The 16,929-nt window shown below is 38.7% G+C and overlaps 2 protein-coding genes and 1 non-coding gene across 3 annotated transcripts in view; 2 read left to right on the top strand and 1 right to left on the bottom strand.

The window, feature by feature from the left end:
* Window positions 1–207: 207 nt before the first annotated feature.
* Window positions 208–289, top strand: trnas-gcu (transfer RNA serine (anticodon GCU)). Its single transcript has one exon. It is a non-coding gene; the product is annotated as a tRNA-Ser (tRNA).
* Window positions 290–1,802: 1,513 nt separating this feature from the next.
* Window positions 1,803–5,625, top strand: adi1 (acireductone dioxygenase 1). The gene is made up of 4 exons (XM_084742028.1): window positions 1,803–2,032; window positions 3,445–3,564; window positions 4,333–4,512; window positions 5,366–5,625. Exons 1-4 carry the CDS (start codon window positions 1,910–1,912, stop codon window positions 5,480–5,482), a joined length of 540 nt encoding a protein of 179 aa, XP_084598154.1. The 5' UTR covers window positions 1,803–1,909; the 3' UTR covers window positions 5,483–5,625.
* A 5,353-nt stretch (window positions 5,626–10,978) lies between these two features.
* trappc12 (trafficking protein particle complex subunit 12) overlaps window positions 10,979–16,929 on the bottom strand; it is a 48,811-nt gene continuing 42,860 nt past the window's right edge. Inside the window, exons 10-12 of the mRNA XM_084742027.1 lie at window positions 14,637–14,740; window positions 13,065–13,152; window positions 10,979–11,245 (exon numbers count right to left, since the gene is read on the bottom strand). Coding sequence (XP_084598153.1) covers window positions 11,003–11,245; window positions 13,065–13,152; window positions 14,637–14,740 — 435 coding nt within the window. The 3' untranslated portion in view covers window positions 10,979–11,002. The remainder of the gene's footprint in view (window positions 11,246–13,064; window positions 13,153–14,636; window positions 14,741–16,929) is intronic.

The following is a 16,929-nucleotide window of genomic DNA, read 5'->3' as shown; positions in this document are numbered from 1 at the left end:
GTAATATTAAATTTACAAAGCAGAAAAAATAGATTAATAAGAAAAATGCATTAGAATAATTTTGTTGGTAATTAAAACAACCAAATATAGAGAATTGAAGTCTATAAAATTATAATTTACCAACACTTTATGAACAACACCTCGATGAAGCAACGTGCTTCCTCATATTCTGACACGGGTTGGCGCTGTAGGACTGCGTGCCACACGGACGAGGTGGCCGAGTGGTTAAGGCGATGGACTGCTAATCCATTGTGCTCTGCACGCGTGGGTTCGAATCCCATCCTCGTCGGCGGGTCACTATTTTCATGTTTCTGTTCTCTACCAGACAGGCGGGAAGGTCACGGCAAATAAATGTAATTATGTACAGTAACAAAACGTAACGGAAAACGTCCCTCCAAACATGTAAATCTGTGTTATGAACACTGAGCGTCACACCCACGCTGTAAAACAAACACACAGGTGTCAAGCTGTCAAGACAGACGCAATAGCAAATTTAAAGCTGCGGTGCTCACCTTCAGAATAAAACCAAGTCAAACGTGTCTTACTGTTTAACTCCCAAAATGCATACGGATAATTGAATACAGATATTTTAATCATTAGAACTAAGACTAATGTTACTGCCACTTTTGATACTTGAGAGAAATAATAATGATTATAATGTAATCACGACTGAATAATAGCAGTGTCGTTATTTGAAATACTGCTGGGCTGCTGTAACTCCTCACTGTGACCACCGGAGGGCAGCATTCACTCATGATTGTCAGCATACAGGTCACTGCAGTCCACTTTACTAAGGTAAATACAAGCACAAGAGCTCCATCTACAGTGCTTTGAATCGTATGAACACATGACAAGAAATGTAATAATAAACATTTGTCAAAATTTTCAAACATTTGGAGGAAATAAATGACCTAATAAATGGTGTATTCGTCCAATGAATTCTAATATCCAGATGTGGATTTTCATAACTCTTGTTGTGGACATGCTAGTGAGACAGGTATCCTTTTATTCTGTCAATTTAAAATAACGACGAAATTTTGCTCGCATGTTTTCAATTATTTACCAACCTGTTTTACTGTTCAAGATAAAATATATTAATTAAACAACGTAAATAACAAATCTCGAAACTATGGAGATGTTATAATTTTTAAAAATTTAACTGGAAATATTAAACAGAAGATTTTAGGTTTACAGCCTTCTTTCCTTTTTGTGTTTGATTTTAACCCAATGCTTATCTCTCTTGGTCCTATGAACAATGGAAGAAGCAACATATTTTAGAATATTTAAGAAATTTCAGATTTTTTTTTAAAGAAACGTATTTGATGAAGCTCCATGAAATCAAATTAATCGCTCATTTCTAATTTTCTAAGCTTTTTTAACCTACATAGAATATTAAATCTCTCGTTGCAAAATCGATTTATTTTGCTGTCATCCTTTAAAATAATATACACGCCGTTGTGGTATTTGTTATTACCTCCTGTATTGCATTGTGTTTTTTTGTTCTTTATTTGTTTGTTTGTTTTTTGCATTGTAGTTTGTTTTTTGACGTAGTATGTACATTTTTTGGTGAATAAAATAAAAAACGAAAAAAAGACGAGTAAAGTAGGACAAAGACTTCCGGTGGAAATTTTCAAAATAAAAGGATCACATTATGTCGTCGTGTCTGTCTAAATATGTATGTGATATATATTATTTATGAAGTGTAAATTATAAATACAGAACAATGGCATATACATGCAGTAGGCCGCTTTGCCGTCTGCGCAACAAGTGTGGTCACATGAGAGCAGTACGTCACTACTGTAAACAGGAAGTGCGGCTGAAGTCAGTCACATGCAGCTGCAATATAAGTTTGTCCGTGTGATTAGTTCAGGACGGCAGCTGTGCAGAGGTCCAGCAGTAGAAGTGCAGTATGAGTCTAGAAGCCTGGTACATGGACTCCTCTGATGAGGACCAGAGGAAACCGCACAGACTGAACCCGAACCAGCCAGTTTCTCTGGACCAGTTAAAACCGCTCGGAGTGTTTCACTGGAAGGTAAACGCTGTCAGATTAACAATGATATACAGTCACTTGCACTGTTGAGAAGCTAACATCAGAGTTTGCGTGGTATCTATGTGTACTTTATTCATTTACAAAGCTTTTGTGAGCATTCAGTCGGGTTACATAACTACTGTGATCCTCCACAACAACACACTCCAGCAGTGTCGACATTACAGCGCTTAAATGGTTGAGTTAAACGTTATAATGGTTGTACTCTGAGGAGGGAAACTACTTTGAAAGCAAAGCGTTGCAAGCTGCTAATTACTTCACAATGGAAGAAGCTGAGCAGCAGCAAACCTACCCGAGGGACAAGAAGCTGCTTAGAAGTAAGTAGTAAAGTAGTTCCAGCTGCTTTGTAAATAGATAAATAAATGAATTGACAATGAGATACAAAATTATAACAAAGGTTGACTGACTCAAGCACTGGTGTACAAAAATGAGCCTGTTTTCATGCTCTTCAGTTTTGTAACAACAACATTGTTACTTCAATGTATAACAATGTAATGTAACAATGTATAATAATGTAAAATAACAATGTATAACAATGTAATAACAACGTAATGTAAGTTACTACATGCAAGAACTCATTTTTTTGTTATTAAGAAAGTAGTTCAGGTAGATTGTACTGCAGCAAGGAAGTAGTTCATTCATGAAACTGATCACAACAAGATCCGTGGATTATCTTGAGCAACCTGGGTCTTGATTTTTTGAAGAAGACATTTCTCTTTAGATTTTCAAATGTATGTTTTTGTGCTTTGAGCACCACGAGCTGAGTGTCATGTAGTTCCATTATACTGGAGAGAAGGCAGACGTCTCTGTAGCTGATGTCTCCAAAACTCTGCAACTCACACCAAAGCTATGTGGATTGATAAATAGTACCACAGGTAAGAGAAAAATATATTCTTTTGATTTGGGGGTGAACTGTGCCTTTAAGACTCCCTGAACAGCTTGGACACTGGTCTAAACAAGGGGCCCTTCTTTTTATTTGTTAGAGTAGAATTTTTTGTTTTTACAACACATGAGCAATAATCATTACTTTTCTTTTACAGCCAAAAATAATTTGTAGTTTTGGTTGTTAACCAGGCAGAAGATGGTTTAAAAAAAATGAATCTAACTATTGGAATGATCTCTATGCAAATATGAATGTGGTTTAACCACCAGCAAGCTACAGCAAAATGTCCAGTGGCCAATAACAAGGGCCTGTGGAAATAAATTCACAAATTAAAGTGTATTAATAATTTGCTTTAAAGTTCTAGCTGTGAATTTTATAGAGCTGAGTTTGTATACGACCATATTTATTACATGAAACGGGGGCTGACTAACACCTAGCAGGGGTTTTACTGTTGTGATGTCCAAACTGATTTCAGTGACAGAAGAGTTTGTTGACTGTTGTTCTGTTGTTGCAGCTGAATGCTGATATCTATGAGACTGACCCGGAGCTGGAGCAGATCCGTAAAGAGCAAGGCTACTCCTACATGGACATCATCACTATTCACAAGGACACACTACCTAACTATGAGGACAAGGTAACCAAAACACTTTACACTGCAAAAGATGTACATTTTAAAGGGACAGTTCACCCCAAAATTGAAAGCACACATTTTCCCTCTTACCTGTAGTGCTATTTATCCATCTAGGTGAAAGTTCTGGTGTTAGTTGCAGAGTTTTGGAGATATCAGTCACAGAGATGTTTTATTATTGTCATCATCATCATGGTTTCTGGAAAGAGACATTGCTTTTTTTGAGCACCACAGCCGAGTGTCGTTTAATCTCATTATAGTGGAGAGAAGGCACAGATCACTACAGCCGATATCTGCAATGGAGGAAGTAAAACTCTGCAACAACCCCCCAAAAAATCTAGATCCTCCATTCTCAAATTGTGGTACATGTACCACTGGTGGTACCTAAAAACTCCATAAAAAAGTGTGAGAATCACTGATCTAGATGGATTAATAGCACTGCAGGCCAGATTCTGATTTTGGGGTGAACTGTCCCTTTAAATTGGATAATGTCTTCTAAAAACCGCTTGTGTCACTTTGTTAGGAAAGACTCTCTAAACAGTTGAAACTCAGCTAGACTGAAATGTCGTCACTGCATTAGAAGATTTTATGACCTGTGGACAGTTAGTCTAATGCTCTACAGTGGTTTATGTCCTTTATATGACCATCGTCCTCAGTCAGTGGTGAAGACAATGACTCCATTAGGACAGCAACTACCTCAGCTGTGTGTGAGGTTTATTATTCAGTGAAGACACCAGCATCATTCAGGCGTCTCTGTCTGTTTGTGTCCGTCAGCTGAAGATGTTCTTCGAGGAGCACCTCCACCTGGACGACGAGATCCGCTACATCCTGGACGGCCGGGCCTACTTCGACGTCAGGGACAAGGAGAACAGATGGATCCGCATCGCCATGAGCAAGGGGGACCTGATCACCCTCCCGGCGGGCATCTACCACCGCTTCACCCTGGACGAGACCGTACGTACAGCGGCATACATGAATTTAATAGACCTTTTTCACAGCCGCCATGTCAGTGATACTAATGAAGGTTCCATTCCATTCAGGTCAGACAGAGTCAGGGTGCTGCCATTGTGTATGAAGGCTAATGACATATATTAGAAATGGACAGGATCACAGCTCCCTAGAAGTGAAGCCAAAGTATCTCGGTCGCCCCCTGGTGGAAAGCTGCTGTACAAGCCATAAATCTTGCCTTGCAGTGTTAATATATAGGACATGAGCCAAACTAAAATATCAAAGTCACATACATTTTTCCCAGGGATGGTTTGTTTAAGTGTTCATTGTTTGATCAGCTGGCTGTGTGGGCGGGCCGTGGCTCCAACCCTGGTCACGACTACAGATGCTCTGGTTCCAAATGACGTCACCTAGAGCTGCTTGATTATGGCAAAAATCATAATAATAATAATACAACACAAGACAAAATGGAACATGCCACCACCACATGTTGTGGCACAATAGTATAATAATTTCAATAATTATATAATAATAATAATAATTGAAATTTTATTAATCGCCCAGCCCTAATGTCACCAGTGCAAGCTGGGACCATGGGAGGAAGTGGACAGGTGTCGTCCATCTCTATTTACAGTCACTGATGTTGGCTCATTTGAAAGGCTCCGCTACACTAAATGAAACGAGACCTTAATTAGCATCATTGGTAACACCTGTGTTTGTCCTACTATTCCATATCAATAATGGCTGCTGTGAAAAAGGTCATTTGCCTCTTATGTAAGAAGTGCCCAAATTCCTTTTCTCACTCAACCTACCTATGCAACCACATAGATTCTGATGTGAACGCTGTTTGTTCCTGCAGAACTACACCAAGGCCATGAGGCTGTTTGTTGGGGAGCCGGTGTGGAAAGCTTACAACCGCCCTGCCGATGACTTTGACATCCGCCAGAAGTATGTGGCTTCACTGCAGGGATCCTGACAGAGAGCTGCAGCACACAACACTCACTTACAGAGTGGATCCCACATGACTACTGTTTAGACTAGAGCTGCAATGATTAGTCCATCTAAAGAAAATTCATTGCTACTATTTTGACAATCGATTAATCGTTTCAGTCTTTTTTTCAAACTGCTTCCAGCCTCTTAAATGTGAGGACTTGCTTGTCTTTGTCGTTTATGATAATAAATGAAAAGTTTTTAGATTTTGGACTGTTGCTTGGACAAAAAAAGGCAATTTGAAGACCACGCTTTGGTCTCTAGGAAATTGTGATGAGCATTTTTCACTTTTTTGACATTTTATAGACTAAACGATTAATCGATAAATTGCAAAAACAATTGGCAGATTCATCAATCGTGAAAACAATCATTAGTTGCAGCCCAAGTTTATTCTAGACCGAGAGCTTCTAATGTGATCAGGTTTACAGTGACGATGTTATGAAATGATCTCCTGTAGCAGAGCTGTCACATGATGCACCAAGATGTCTTTTAGTGGTGAATGAAATGAAATAGTCTACATGTAGACAATTTTAGAGGTGGAATCAGTAACTACACTTACTTTGCATTTGATCCTTTTAAATGTTTCTATTGTGCTTCATTTCAGAAATACTATAGTTTACCTTAGTTTACCTTTGTCACTTAGGTTCTACATGCAAAACATATGATCAGGTCATAAGCTACCCAACAGCATGTGACAGTTACATCTAAGCCTCACATCAGCCAACTATATTAAAATGTTGCTTGCAGGTTAAAGGGATAGTTCACATTATTTGAAGTGGGGTTATATGAGGTACTTACCCACAGTCAGTGTATTATCTGCACCTCCAGCAGCAGGAGTACCGATGTGGCAATGTACTGCTGTGGACAAGGTCAGCAACAAAAATCTATCAGTGAAAGTACATGCTATGATTGGAATATTTTCACTGCTTTTCTTTGCTGTCTGAAACTGAATCTGCTGTTATATAAGCCAAATATCACTCGCTCCAAAGCCACCTGACTCTTTTGGCAAAATCAGTAATTTTACCTCGTGGAACACAGGAGTTGCTGGTCTACTGCTGCCTTGATTGATTAGTTTGTTTGTGTTATTGGGTGACTTCAGTGTTTTAAAAGGTCAGTTCAGTTTCACCAAAGTCACACAATAACACAAGCTGCCTAACAGATTGAGGCAGCGGCAGACCAGCAACTCCTGCATTCTGTGAGGTAAAATTACTGATTTTGCTTATGGAGTCTGGCTGGTTTGGAGAGAGCGACATTTAGCTTTATATAAGGGTGGTTTCCTGTCATCGACTGTGGTAATTCATACAAAACCACTTGAAATAATCCCAAGAAACTATCTCCTTAACGCATCAGGAATAATAGAGAAGGCCCAGGCATAAGACAAAATAAATCAGAGGAAGATTTTTTTTTTTTACTGAAAGTATGACTTTATTTTTGACATTTTGCATTTTTCTTAAAATGTAAAATTAAAAAAAAAATCTTCTCTAGGTCTTTACCCCAATGCCTGGCCCTAATGCTCTTTCATAGGAATAATAATGCAATATTATATAAGACTCTCAATCTGTAGTGCCTTATTCTCTTAAAATGGTTTTATTTGGTTTCATTTGCACTCAGATTTGCCTTCAACAACATATTCAGAAAGTAAATTCTGCAACTTTTTCATATTCATATCCATATCTTCTAAATCACAAATGAAACATGGTACTTGACCGTTCTGTCCTCATGGGATGGAGCATCACTGACAGATTAATCTAGATTTTCTTGTTCTGTAGAAAAAATAAAGTTGCTGCTATTTTCAATCAGAGTTTTGTTTTTTCTTTCCATGAAACCAGACAAGTTGATTTAAAAGAACAGCTTTATTTAGGATAAAAACAAAATTTCTTTTTTAATATACATAAATATGATCAACACAATATGTAAACCATGATAATTAAAGATCCACCAGGACAAATCACTAAAAGATTTAACAAAACAATTATTTTTGATATCATAATCATTTCAACAGAAAATAATCAGATATGTACAATTTTGGATTCCTAATATTTTACACTGTTGTTTAGTGGACAGGTTATGATGCAATCTGAAGGGCTTATTTATTTTCACTGCACGAGTTAATAATAAACCTGGCAGCTGAAATAAATGGAGTGGTCTTTGACTGTTAATCCAGTATCTCAGGTGTCTGCTGAGGAAGAAGCTTTGGAGCTGTGTGGTAGTTTATTAGTCTTTAAGCACACTGAAGCTCAGGATAATGCCCAAGTCGAGTCTCACATGATGAGCCCGCAACTCCCTAAAAGCCACTGCCGGTCTGTAGAGTGACATCCATTTACGATCTGAGGTCTCTCTCTTCTTCCAATCTGACTGCCTCACTTGATGATTCCTTCTCTAGAACTTCTTTCATAAAAATTAAACAATTTGGAGGAATAGTTTGAAGTTTTGGTTGATACTTTAACTCACTTTCTTACAGAGATTTAGATGAAATAAATGTTACCGATCCCATGTCTGTTCTCTAATTACAAAGTTAGAGCCAGCAGCAGATGATTAGCTTAGCTTAGCACAAAGACTGCAGGGGAAAACTATGGAAGCCCGTTTCTGCCAACATGATGGGAAAATTTAAATACCATTTTGAGAAAGTTTGTCATCATTTTGAGATACAAAGTCATTATTCAGAGAAAATAAGTCATTACTTGGAGATATCAAGCCATTTTCTGGTGTATTATGTCGTGATTTTGAGATACTAAGTTATTGGAGACACCTGAGGTAAGTCATTTTTTGAAAGTTTCTGATTTTAATAACTTTAAATAACATACTTATTATTTTTTTCATCATATTGGTGGAAACAGGCTTCGATAGCAAAACACCCAGCCTGCAAAAATGTCAACTTGTGGTTTGACAGGGGGTTATGTGCTAGATTGTTTAACTCTTGAGAGACCATAATCTAAAGGTGAGGGTCACATGAAGGCAGCTGAAGGTGTATGAAGTGTGTTCTTTCGGTAGCCTTACTAGTGTGTCTGCTTGTACTGTAAGAAGTTAATCGGTGAAGAAGCAAATCTAGCTTCAGCAAAGGTAACAAGCTGGAAAAGTGTGTTAAACAACCTGCTGTGCTTCTTTCTTTCCTGATTTGTTTTTGCCTAAGCAGTCCCTTGTCACTGTGATTCTAAGCATGTTAAAGTGATTCCTTATCACCGTGATTCAATTGTAATCAAATGAAAAAATGATTATGAGAGGCAAACTAAAGACTGGTAACAAGTCAACCTCCCTTTGCCTGGGTCCGTACCTTTGAATCCGCCCAATCCACCGAGCTGACTGTTCTGTCTGATATTTGGCAAAACCTCCCCATAAAACGTTCATGCAAACGCAGCTTCCAGGTGATCAGATTTTAAAAACTCCACCGTGTTATCACAGAATTTTCCCTCATTCTTTCATATGCATATCTCACCCAGTGAAAGATTTCTCATCAGGTCTGTTCACAATGTCAGAGTAAAGAAATGCCACATAATGAGGGAACAGTTCTATCTACAGACAAAGAAATTATTTTTTCTTGAAATGTAACCATTATAGCAAGAAAAATAATGAAATGATATCATAACCCCACAGCCAGCATGGTCCAAAAAGCAACACTAATTACAACTCACACAGGTTACAATGAACATGCTAGCAGATTAGCTTGGTAGTGATGTAACCCCATCGCTACCCTATCATGTGACCCTCACAATGAGGTCGTAATGGTCCCTCAAGAGTACGCGATTCAGATTGAGCAAAGGTAACTGTTTCCTGTCTTCATGCCAGAGGTGTGAACTCCAGTCACAAATTTCATGACTTTAAACTTGACAAAATTAATGGACTTCACTTGGACTGGAGTTTTTTGTGTTTGACTTTTGAAAATGCTTGATAAATTCCCCAAAGTCCAAAGATTAAAAAGTATGTTCTTTAAAAAGTGTGAATCTGTGACTCCATTCGTTTCCTGAATCAACAAACATTAATGCTATTCATTCTCAGCAAGCTGACACTTAATTCCCCAGATCCAGTTTGTTTGAACCAATCTGACAGCATCCAATCAAGTTGCAGGAGGGAACCAAGAAGACCAAAGAAAATGTTGTTTGCATACAACAGCTATGCCGTCGCAACAAAAACAAAATGGCAGAATGCAAAACGTGGGTTGAAATTTACAGATTGAAATGTTACAACTCCCAGCTTTGTTCCACGTTCAAAGTTGCACAAAGAACTGTAACGCAAAGTTTAGGTCTTGGGAACTGAGTGTGAAGACGACTTGGTCCCACCTCTGCTTTATGCTAAGCTAAGTTAAATGTCTTTTAGTATGTATTTATTTTACAGACATGAGAGTGGTAACTATCTTCTATTCCAGTGGTTCCCAGCCTTTTTCTTTAAGGGAGCCCATTTTCTATCATTGAGTAATCTGACCACCCCTGACTAAGTGACCTATTTTATGAGTATTTCATATTATATTTATTATGCAACAATAACAGGGCTATGACTAATTGATAAACTGCACAATTAACCCAAACGGTGAACGCAATAACTGCAGGATGTTTACATCAAGTGAGAGATTTGGATGAATTTTGAGCAGATTATTTTCAGAGATGAGTTTTCCTGATCATTTTAGGATTTATTAAATACAGTTCTCTGTCTGTATTATGTTTTTTTAATTATTAAATTGAATTGTAATTTTTTGGACAATCGTACATACTTAATAGCCTTTTTTTGGACAAATTTAGTGTTTTCATCTGCTGGATGCATGGCTATTGTTCTGTTAGCTCTATGGCTGATTTAACTGTGTACTTATCAAATGCAGGATGAGGCTGTCTAACAGAGCGTAAAGGCTTTGTGAATATATCTTGTCTTCACTGTGCCCTTATCCTGTGAGACTTTTTTAAAGTTTATATATCAAACGACAATCTAAACTTTAAAAAACTTTAAATTTAGTTTTCTTCACAGAAGCAAATGAAAAAAGTTACCTTACACCTCATAAAAATCAAGAAGGCCTTTAGAAGTTTTGGTGACCACTAGTAGTCCAGGTTGGGAACCAATCAAACAACAAGAAAGCAATGAAGTAAATTTCCAAAAACTACTCCTTTCATCTGTCAAATAAAATCAACATCAACTCCTGCGCTCACAGGACTTCTGTGAGGCCATTTCCTTTCCAGAATCTCAGTCTAATCTCAATACTCCTGTAAGTAAATGTGTGAATCATTACCGGGTCACTCTTCAGAAATGTGTGTCTGGGTTTGGTTTCCCTCATTCAGTCTGTAAGAATAAAACCAGTTGTGAAAAATCTTCTATCAAGTTGCTTTTGGAAAACGAAACCAAACCACTAAACATCCACTTTACCATCACCACACTCTGATAGGAGCTACAGCTTTCTACTCCTCTACAGATCCCACTCTTGGGGGTTTTACTCCCTGTCACACTGGAGGAGAGTGCAGCAGTGTGTGTCTGTGTGTGCATGTGTGTGTGTGTGTGTGTGTCCTCTCCCAGTCTGTCCTCCTGCCTCTCAGACCAGTTTCAGGCACTGCGTGTTGAAGCTGTCCCCCTCCCGGCAGGCCACGGCCTCCAGCAGCGCCTGCTTCTTCTGGGTGCTGCGAGACGACTCCAGCTCGTACATAGTGGTCAGGTTGAAGAGGACGCTCTCGTGGAGGTAGAGCGCTGGGTCCTGCTGGACCAGGCCCTCCAGCTGGCCCAGGGACTCCTTCAAACGGCCAAGATACAGCAGGCACACGGCTGCGTTGTTGTTGGCCTGGGAACATATGGTGGTGTATGAGAACTTGAATGTGAATCTTTTTTAATGATCTCAGTCTCTGAGAAAGCAAATAAGTGTATTTCCAAAAATTCTGAACTGTTCCTTTAGGGAGGCAGTGTATAATGTGTCAACCCCGTCTCCTATTAATCTTAGCATAACATTCAAGAGTGGTCCAAAAGTTGTAAACCAATGCCATGTGCAAGCAAGCTGTTCTCTTATTGGTCAGAAATATTACCATTGGTCATGTAAAGGCATCTGTATTAAACTGCGACTGTGGCTGCACGATATGGTAAAAAAAAAAAAAAAAAAAAAAATCACGTTGAGATTATTCTGACAGATATTATCATTACGATGGAATTTCTCATTTTCATTTTAATGAAAAAAAAAAATCATGATGATGTGTAATAATTTGTTGAGGTCTATAACAAACAAACATGTCTTCCTACATGTGAAGAACGAAATATTTAGGCCAGAACATCTCTGCAGCACTACAGTACTTCATGATACTGTAATGCTGTTTTGTTACACATTTTTCTTTTATCAAAAAATTGCAACTTCTGCAACTTGGATATTGCTCAGATTGTGATTTCAATTTATTGTGCAGACATAATTGAGACTACTTCATAACCAATTAAAAACTCCTTGCTGTACCTTTAACAAAATATCCAGAGTCAGAGAGCATCTAGACTGCGAAGAGACTGCCACTGAAGATGAGCTCTGAAAGGTGTGTACCAACACTCACTCACACAACAATCGACCCTTTCAAAGTCCTGCACCTTTTTTGCTCTGTGCTCTAACAACAGTGGAGCGAGCTTGGTGCCCAGGAGAACCTTGGCCAACTTTCTCCTTTCCTTCTTCATGTACTTAAGTATGCTATGTGGCTATATGTTGCTTTTACAGGTAATCTTCAAAATGTTGTTTTCTTTTCACCACAGATGAGCCTGGCACATAGGGTATCTAAATACGGGAGACAGGAAAGAAACAAAAAACTGACTGAAGTTTGAGAGCGAAAAGGTGCAGGACTTACGAGGGGTCAGTTGTGAAAGAGTATCCCATCAGACCAGTGTTTCCCAACCCTGGTCCTCAGAGCTCACTGTCCTGCAGGTTTTAGATGTTTCTCTGCTCCAACACACCTGATTCAAATGATCAGCTCATCATCAAACCTCTGCAGAAGCCTGACAACAACCTGATCATTTGAATCAGGTGTGTTGGAGCAGGGAAACATCTAAAACATGCAGGACAGTGAGCTCTGAGGACCAGGGCTGGGAAACACTGCATCAGACAACGTATGAGCCAGTTGTTCTGGATGGTAGGGTCCACTGTGATCTGATTGCGAACAAATTGCTCCGGAGTTTGAGCTGAGACCGCCTTTTCTAGGCAACCTCGTCTGTCTTATTTTTCCCTGCATCTGAGTGTGATCACTGTGTTAACATAAGCCTAAATGAACTGAACGTGGAGGTGAATGCTCCAGGTTTAAAAAAAAAAGAAGAAAAAAAGTGGCCTACATGAGCTCAATGGCAATACATCTTTACAGTGGATCTACATGTTGATCAGCACATAAATCCAATTCTATGATAGGCCCACTAATCTTTTCTGTTGAGGTGACACGATGCATGGCATGAGCTTTATGTCAAATTTAATTTGGTCGAATGTAATACTATAATTACTACAGTGCATGCTTGCAACTATCTTTCTCCAGAATTGCTTGCTGCACACCTTTAACAGAACATTTCAATCAAGTGAAGTCAAAATCATTTTTCTGAGCTGTTGTGGAGTGAATATGTGTCTTTATTACAGTGGATGCAGAGGCACTTACAACAGGGTTTTTGGGGTCAATTTTCAAGACTTCAATGAAGGACGTGTGTGCTTCAGCGTAGTTGTTCTGACTGAGGTAGACAAAGGCCCTGGAAAAAACACACACACACACACACACACACACACACACACACACACACACACACACACACACACACACACACACAGTCATTACATCTACAAACAGGCCTGATAATGGAACTACATGACAGGGAAGCTTTGGTTAACTTCAGTCACACTCGTCCTGTGTTATGTTCAGGTCAAAGTGGAAGAAGACATACAATACATGGACAAAATTATGTGGACAAGTGAACATTTAAGATTTAAGATTTAAGAAGCTTTATTGTCATTGCAAGGGGTACAATGAAATTCCGTTTGGCAACATCTCTTGTAGCAGCTACAATGTCCTGGTCATAAAACATAATATAATGTAATATAAATAGTAAAACTAAGTAAGTAAAATAAGGTGCAGTTAGAATATTAACATACACTTATATGTGATAGTTTAAAGCAGCCACATGTAAGATCCTAGTGTTCAAAAGTGAGTACTGCAGTCAAAATAGTTTGATCCATAAATTGTATATTCAATAGATTCAATACCTACTTTATATACAATCTATGGTTGAAACAAGTTTTATCAAGTTCATTTTTTTTATTTTTAAACTTGCTCTGTGCAAAAAAATCTTTAAACTATTTAAAAATGTGTTAAAAATCTACAACTAACAATACCTACTGATAACATAGGTATAAACATGTGCCATTATAACCAACTTTGTTTTTTTATAACCTTAAAAGTGCCCCTTTAAAGTTGTGTGCCAGATTTCTGTCAACTCCATCAGATTTTCATTCATAAGGAATTATATAAATGAGTTTTTGTCAACAAAAAATGTTAATGTTAGTCCTAATTTGTGTTCTTTGTGGCATAAATGATTTTGTGTGTCTGACAGAGTTGAAACAATCCCTCAGCCTCAAAAACTGCTATTTAATAAAGAAAATTTATCACTAGGAGGCTGGCCCGTTACAAGGTTTAATAGCTCAGAGTTTGATCTTTTAAAATATATTTTCCAGTATAACTGCCAGGGGTGTGGAGCACAAGATGATTTCACAGATTTTCTCACAGGGTTTTTTGGTTTTAGAGGACAAGATTTTAATGGTTTTCCTGAATAAAGAGCTGCAGTTTTGTTCTTTATTCACAGCTCTGATTTTTTACTGCTCACATTTGTCTTGTAGCACTGTTCTACATTAGTAATCTTTAAATAAAACAACATAAAGGAGTCTAACTAAAAACAACAGAGTGCTATGAACACAGTATCAATCAGCTGCCTCTGTGAAGTGAGCAGTGTGAGTGAGACAGGTTGTCACCTGAGCTTTGCCTCGTGCTCTTCATCTCCTCAGGCCAGAGCTACACGGGTGTGACCTCCCGTGCTAAATCACACACCAGGAGGAAGCGCGAACCTGCAAAAAGCCCTGAAGGAAGCTCTGCTACCGTGGAGCGAAAATGATCCCGAGCAGCATAAAGCACACACACGCTGTATGGAGGTGCTAAACACGCCACGCACACACACACACGTACCTGTTCATCAGCACGCATGTGGTGTGACTGGGCTGGCTCCCTTTCATCTGGCAGGCTTTCTCCACATCCTGGAAGTACCTCTCTGCCGTTTTAACGTCTCCGATCTGGCCAAGAACAAAGCAGCAGCAGCACATTAACCACTGATCTGTGTGTGTGTGTGTGTGTGTGTATTGTAAAATGGGGCAAGCACAAATAAATGAGATTTCATGATCCCCTGGGGAAAACTGACTCATTGCATCAGCAAAGAATACATACAGGGACATTACAAGAGAGAATAATGTTGACAAAACAAATATTGTACATCTGATGATAGTACAACGCAGTGTAGTTGTGAAGTGGGAGGAGCAACCAGGTTTCCAGAAGCAAAAGTCCTGTTGATATTCTGCTGTTTATATCGAGCGAGCAGTCGGGGCACTTCCACGTTACACTACACATGTGTGTGAATCACAGCTGGATCACTGAACAAGCCTGCAGGGCACAGCACCAGTGTTATCAACATTCTTACCAACGTGTCTATTCGCAAGTCTTAAGTATTGACGTCTCAATACTTTTGACTGAGCTTGCTCCTGAGTCTTTAAAGGGACAATTCACCCCCAATTTCACCCCTGATTTTTTGGTGTGAGTCGCAGAGTTTTGGAGATATCAGCCCTAGTAGAGATGTCTGCTCTCTCTCCAGTATAATGGGACTAAATGGCACTCTGCTTGTGATGAGCAAAGCACCAAAGGTGGAAACTTTGCCGATACCTACTAGTTTCATGTAGATCCTTAAGTAGTTCCAGCAGATTCTACTGCAGAAAGAAAGTAGTTTCTACCTGAAACTGCTCACAACGTCTGTGGATTATCTTGAGTAACCAGGTGATGATTTTTGGAAAGAGACACTGCTGTTGAGTTTTTCTTATTTATTTATTTTTTCCACTTTGAGCACCATAACCCAATTGCCATCTAGTTCTGTTATATTCCAGAAAACTCAAAAACTCTGCAACTTACACCAAAACTACCAAGATGGCTAAATAGCACTACAATACGACTGTATATCTGATTTGGGGGTGAAATATCCCTCTAAATACAGAACAGGCATCAGAATGTTTTTAGCCTATCTTAGCATAAAGACTTCCTTTAATACTGTGTATTTGTCCACAGAGAGTCTGATCTTATCTGATTATGATCTAACAATAGAGCAGCAACGATTGACTGAATAATCGATTATTAAATTAATCAGCAACTATTTTTGATAATCGATTAATCAGTTTGAGTAATTTTTTTTAAGACAAAAAGGCAAAATTCTCTTATTTCACCTTAAATGTGAATATTTTCTGGTTCCTTTACTCCTCTATGACAGTATTTTGAATATCTTTATTTTTGCGGTCAAAACAAGATACTTGAGGACATCATCTTGGGCTTTGGGAAACAGTGATCAACATTTCTCACCATTTTCTGACATTGTCTAGGCAAACGACTATTTATCGGTTATCTGAGAAAACGATCGACTGATTAATTGACTGTGAAAATAATCATTAGTTGCAGCCCTGTCTCTCGGTTCGTCTGTCCAGGAGGAAATAATGGCAGCCTGCTTGGCCACAAACATTCTTGTATTACAACTAAAGAGTACGCTTAATTATCTTTCTGAAAAGATTTTAGGTAAGACACAAGCAACGTGGTAACACGATCTTGATCCATATTTGATAAACGCTGCCTAGTTTGACAGTTTTATCTGAGCTGTGTGAGCCCTGTGTGTTGTGCCAGACAGACTGAGAATCACTTGTCAATCACCCCTAAAGCCTACCCTTCTCTCTTGTCTATTTTACTCTAAATAGGAAATAATACACAAAATAAACATCATGCTATATTAGAGATGACTTGAAATTTGCGAATGAGACCATAAACTCAATAGAAAACTGTTTACTGATGTCATAAATCAACTGAGAAGTCATTGTGTCATAAGGGTCGTACAATCAGACTTCTATATGAAACTAGTCGACTGGCCCCCTGCTGGTCATTAGAAAGACTGCAGGTTTATGACCACTACACAATGGTTTCCCTTTTCAGACCCAGAAGCTCCATCCACTATTTATTTTATGATCTACGGTCTATTGTAGTATCTCTCCCTTTAAAATCTCTGGCAGTGTTGGACTATTACGGGCAATGTCGCAATGAGCATTGAGACTGTTTTATGCCAAAATTGGGATATGTGTCATATTTATTTATTTATTTTTTTTGGGGGGGGGGTTTGCCAAAAGCAGAAACTGTCAGGTTATTGTGCAGGGGGGTGGGGCTGTGGGAGGCTGTGTCTGTG

Source organism: Lutjanus erythropterus, chromosome 18 (genome assembly GCF_056507025.1).
Source record: "Lutjanus erythropterus isolate fLutEry1 chromosome 18, fLutEry1.hap2, whole genome shotgun sequence".
NCBI lineage: Eukaryota > Metazoa > Chordata > Actinopteri > Lutjaniformes > Lutjanidae > Lutjanus > Lutjanus erythropterus.
Note: the sequence above shows the minus strand (reverse complement) of the source record. Positions and strands in the feature narration are given on the sequence as shown.

Excerpts from the sequence above, each read along its gene's own strand:
- adi1 (XM_084742028.1), top strand. The coding sequence starts at position 1,910 with ATGAGTCTAGAAGCCTGGTACATGGACTCCTCTGATGAGGACCAGAGG. Across the intron at positions 2,033-3,444 it reads TCGGAGTGTTTCACTGGAAG|CTGAATGCTGATATCTATGA; the intron begins GTAAACGCTGTC and ends CTGTTGTTGCAG. Across the intron at positions 3,565-4,332 it reads TACCTAACTATGAGGACAAG|CTGAAGATGTTCTTCGAGGA; the intron begins GTAACCAAAACA and ends TGTGTCCGTCAG.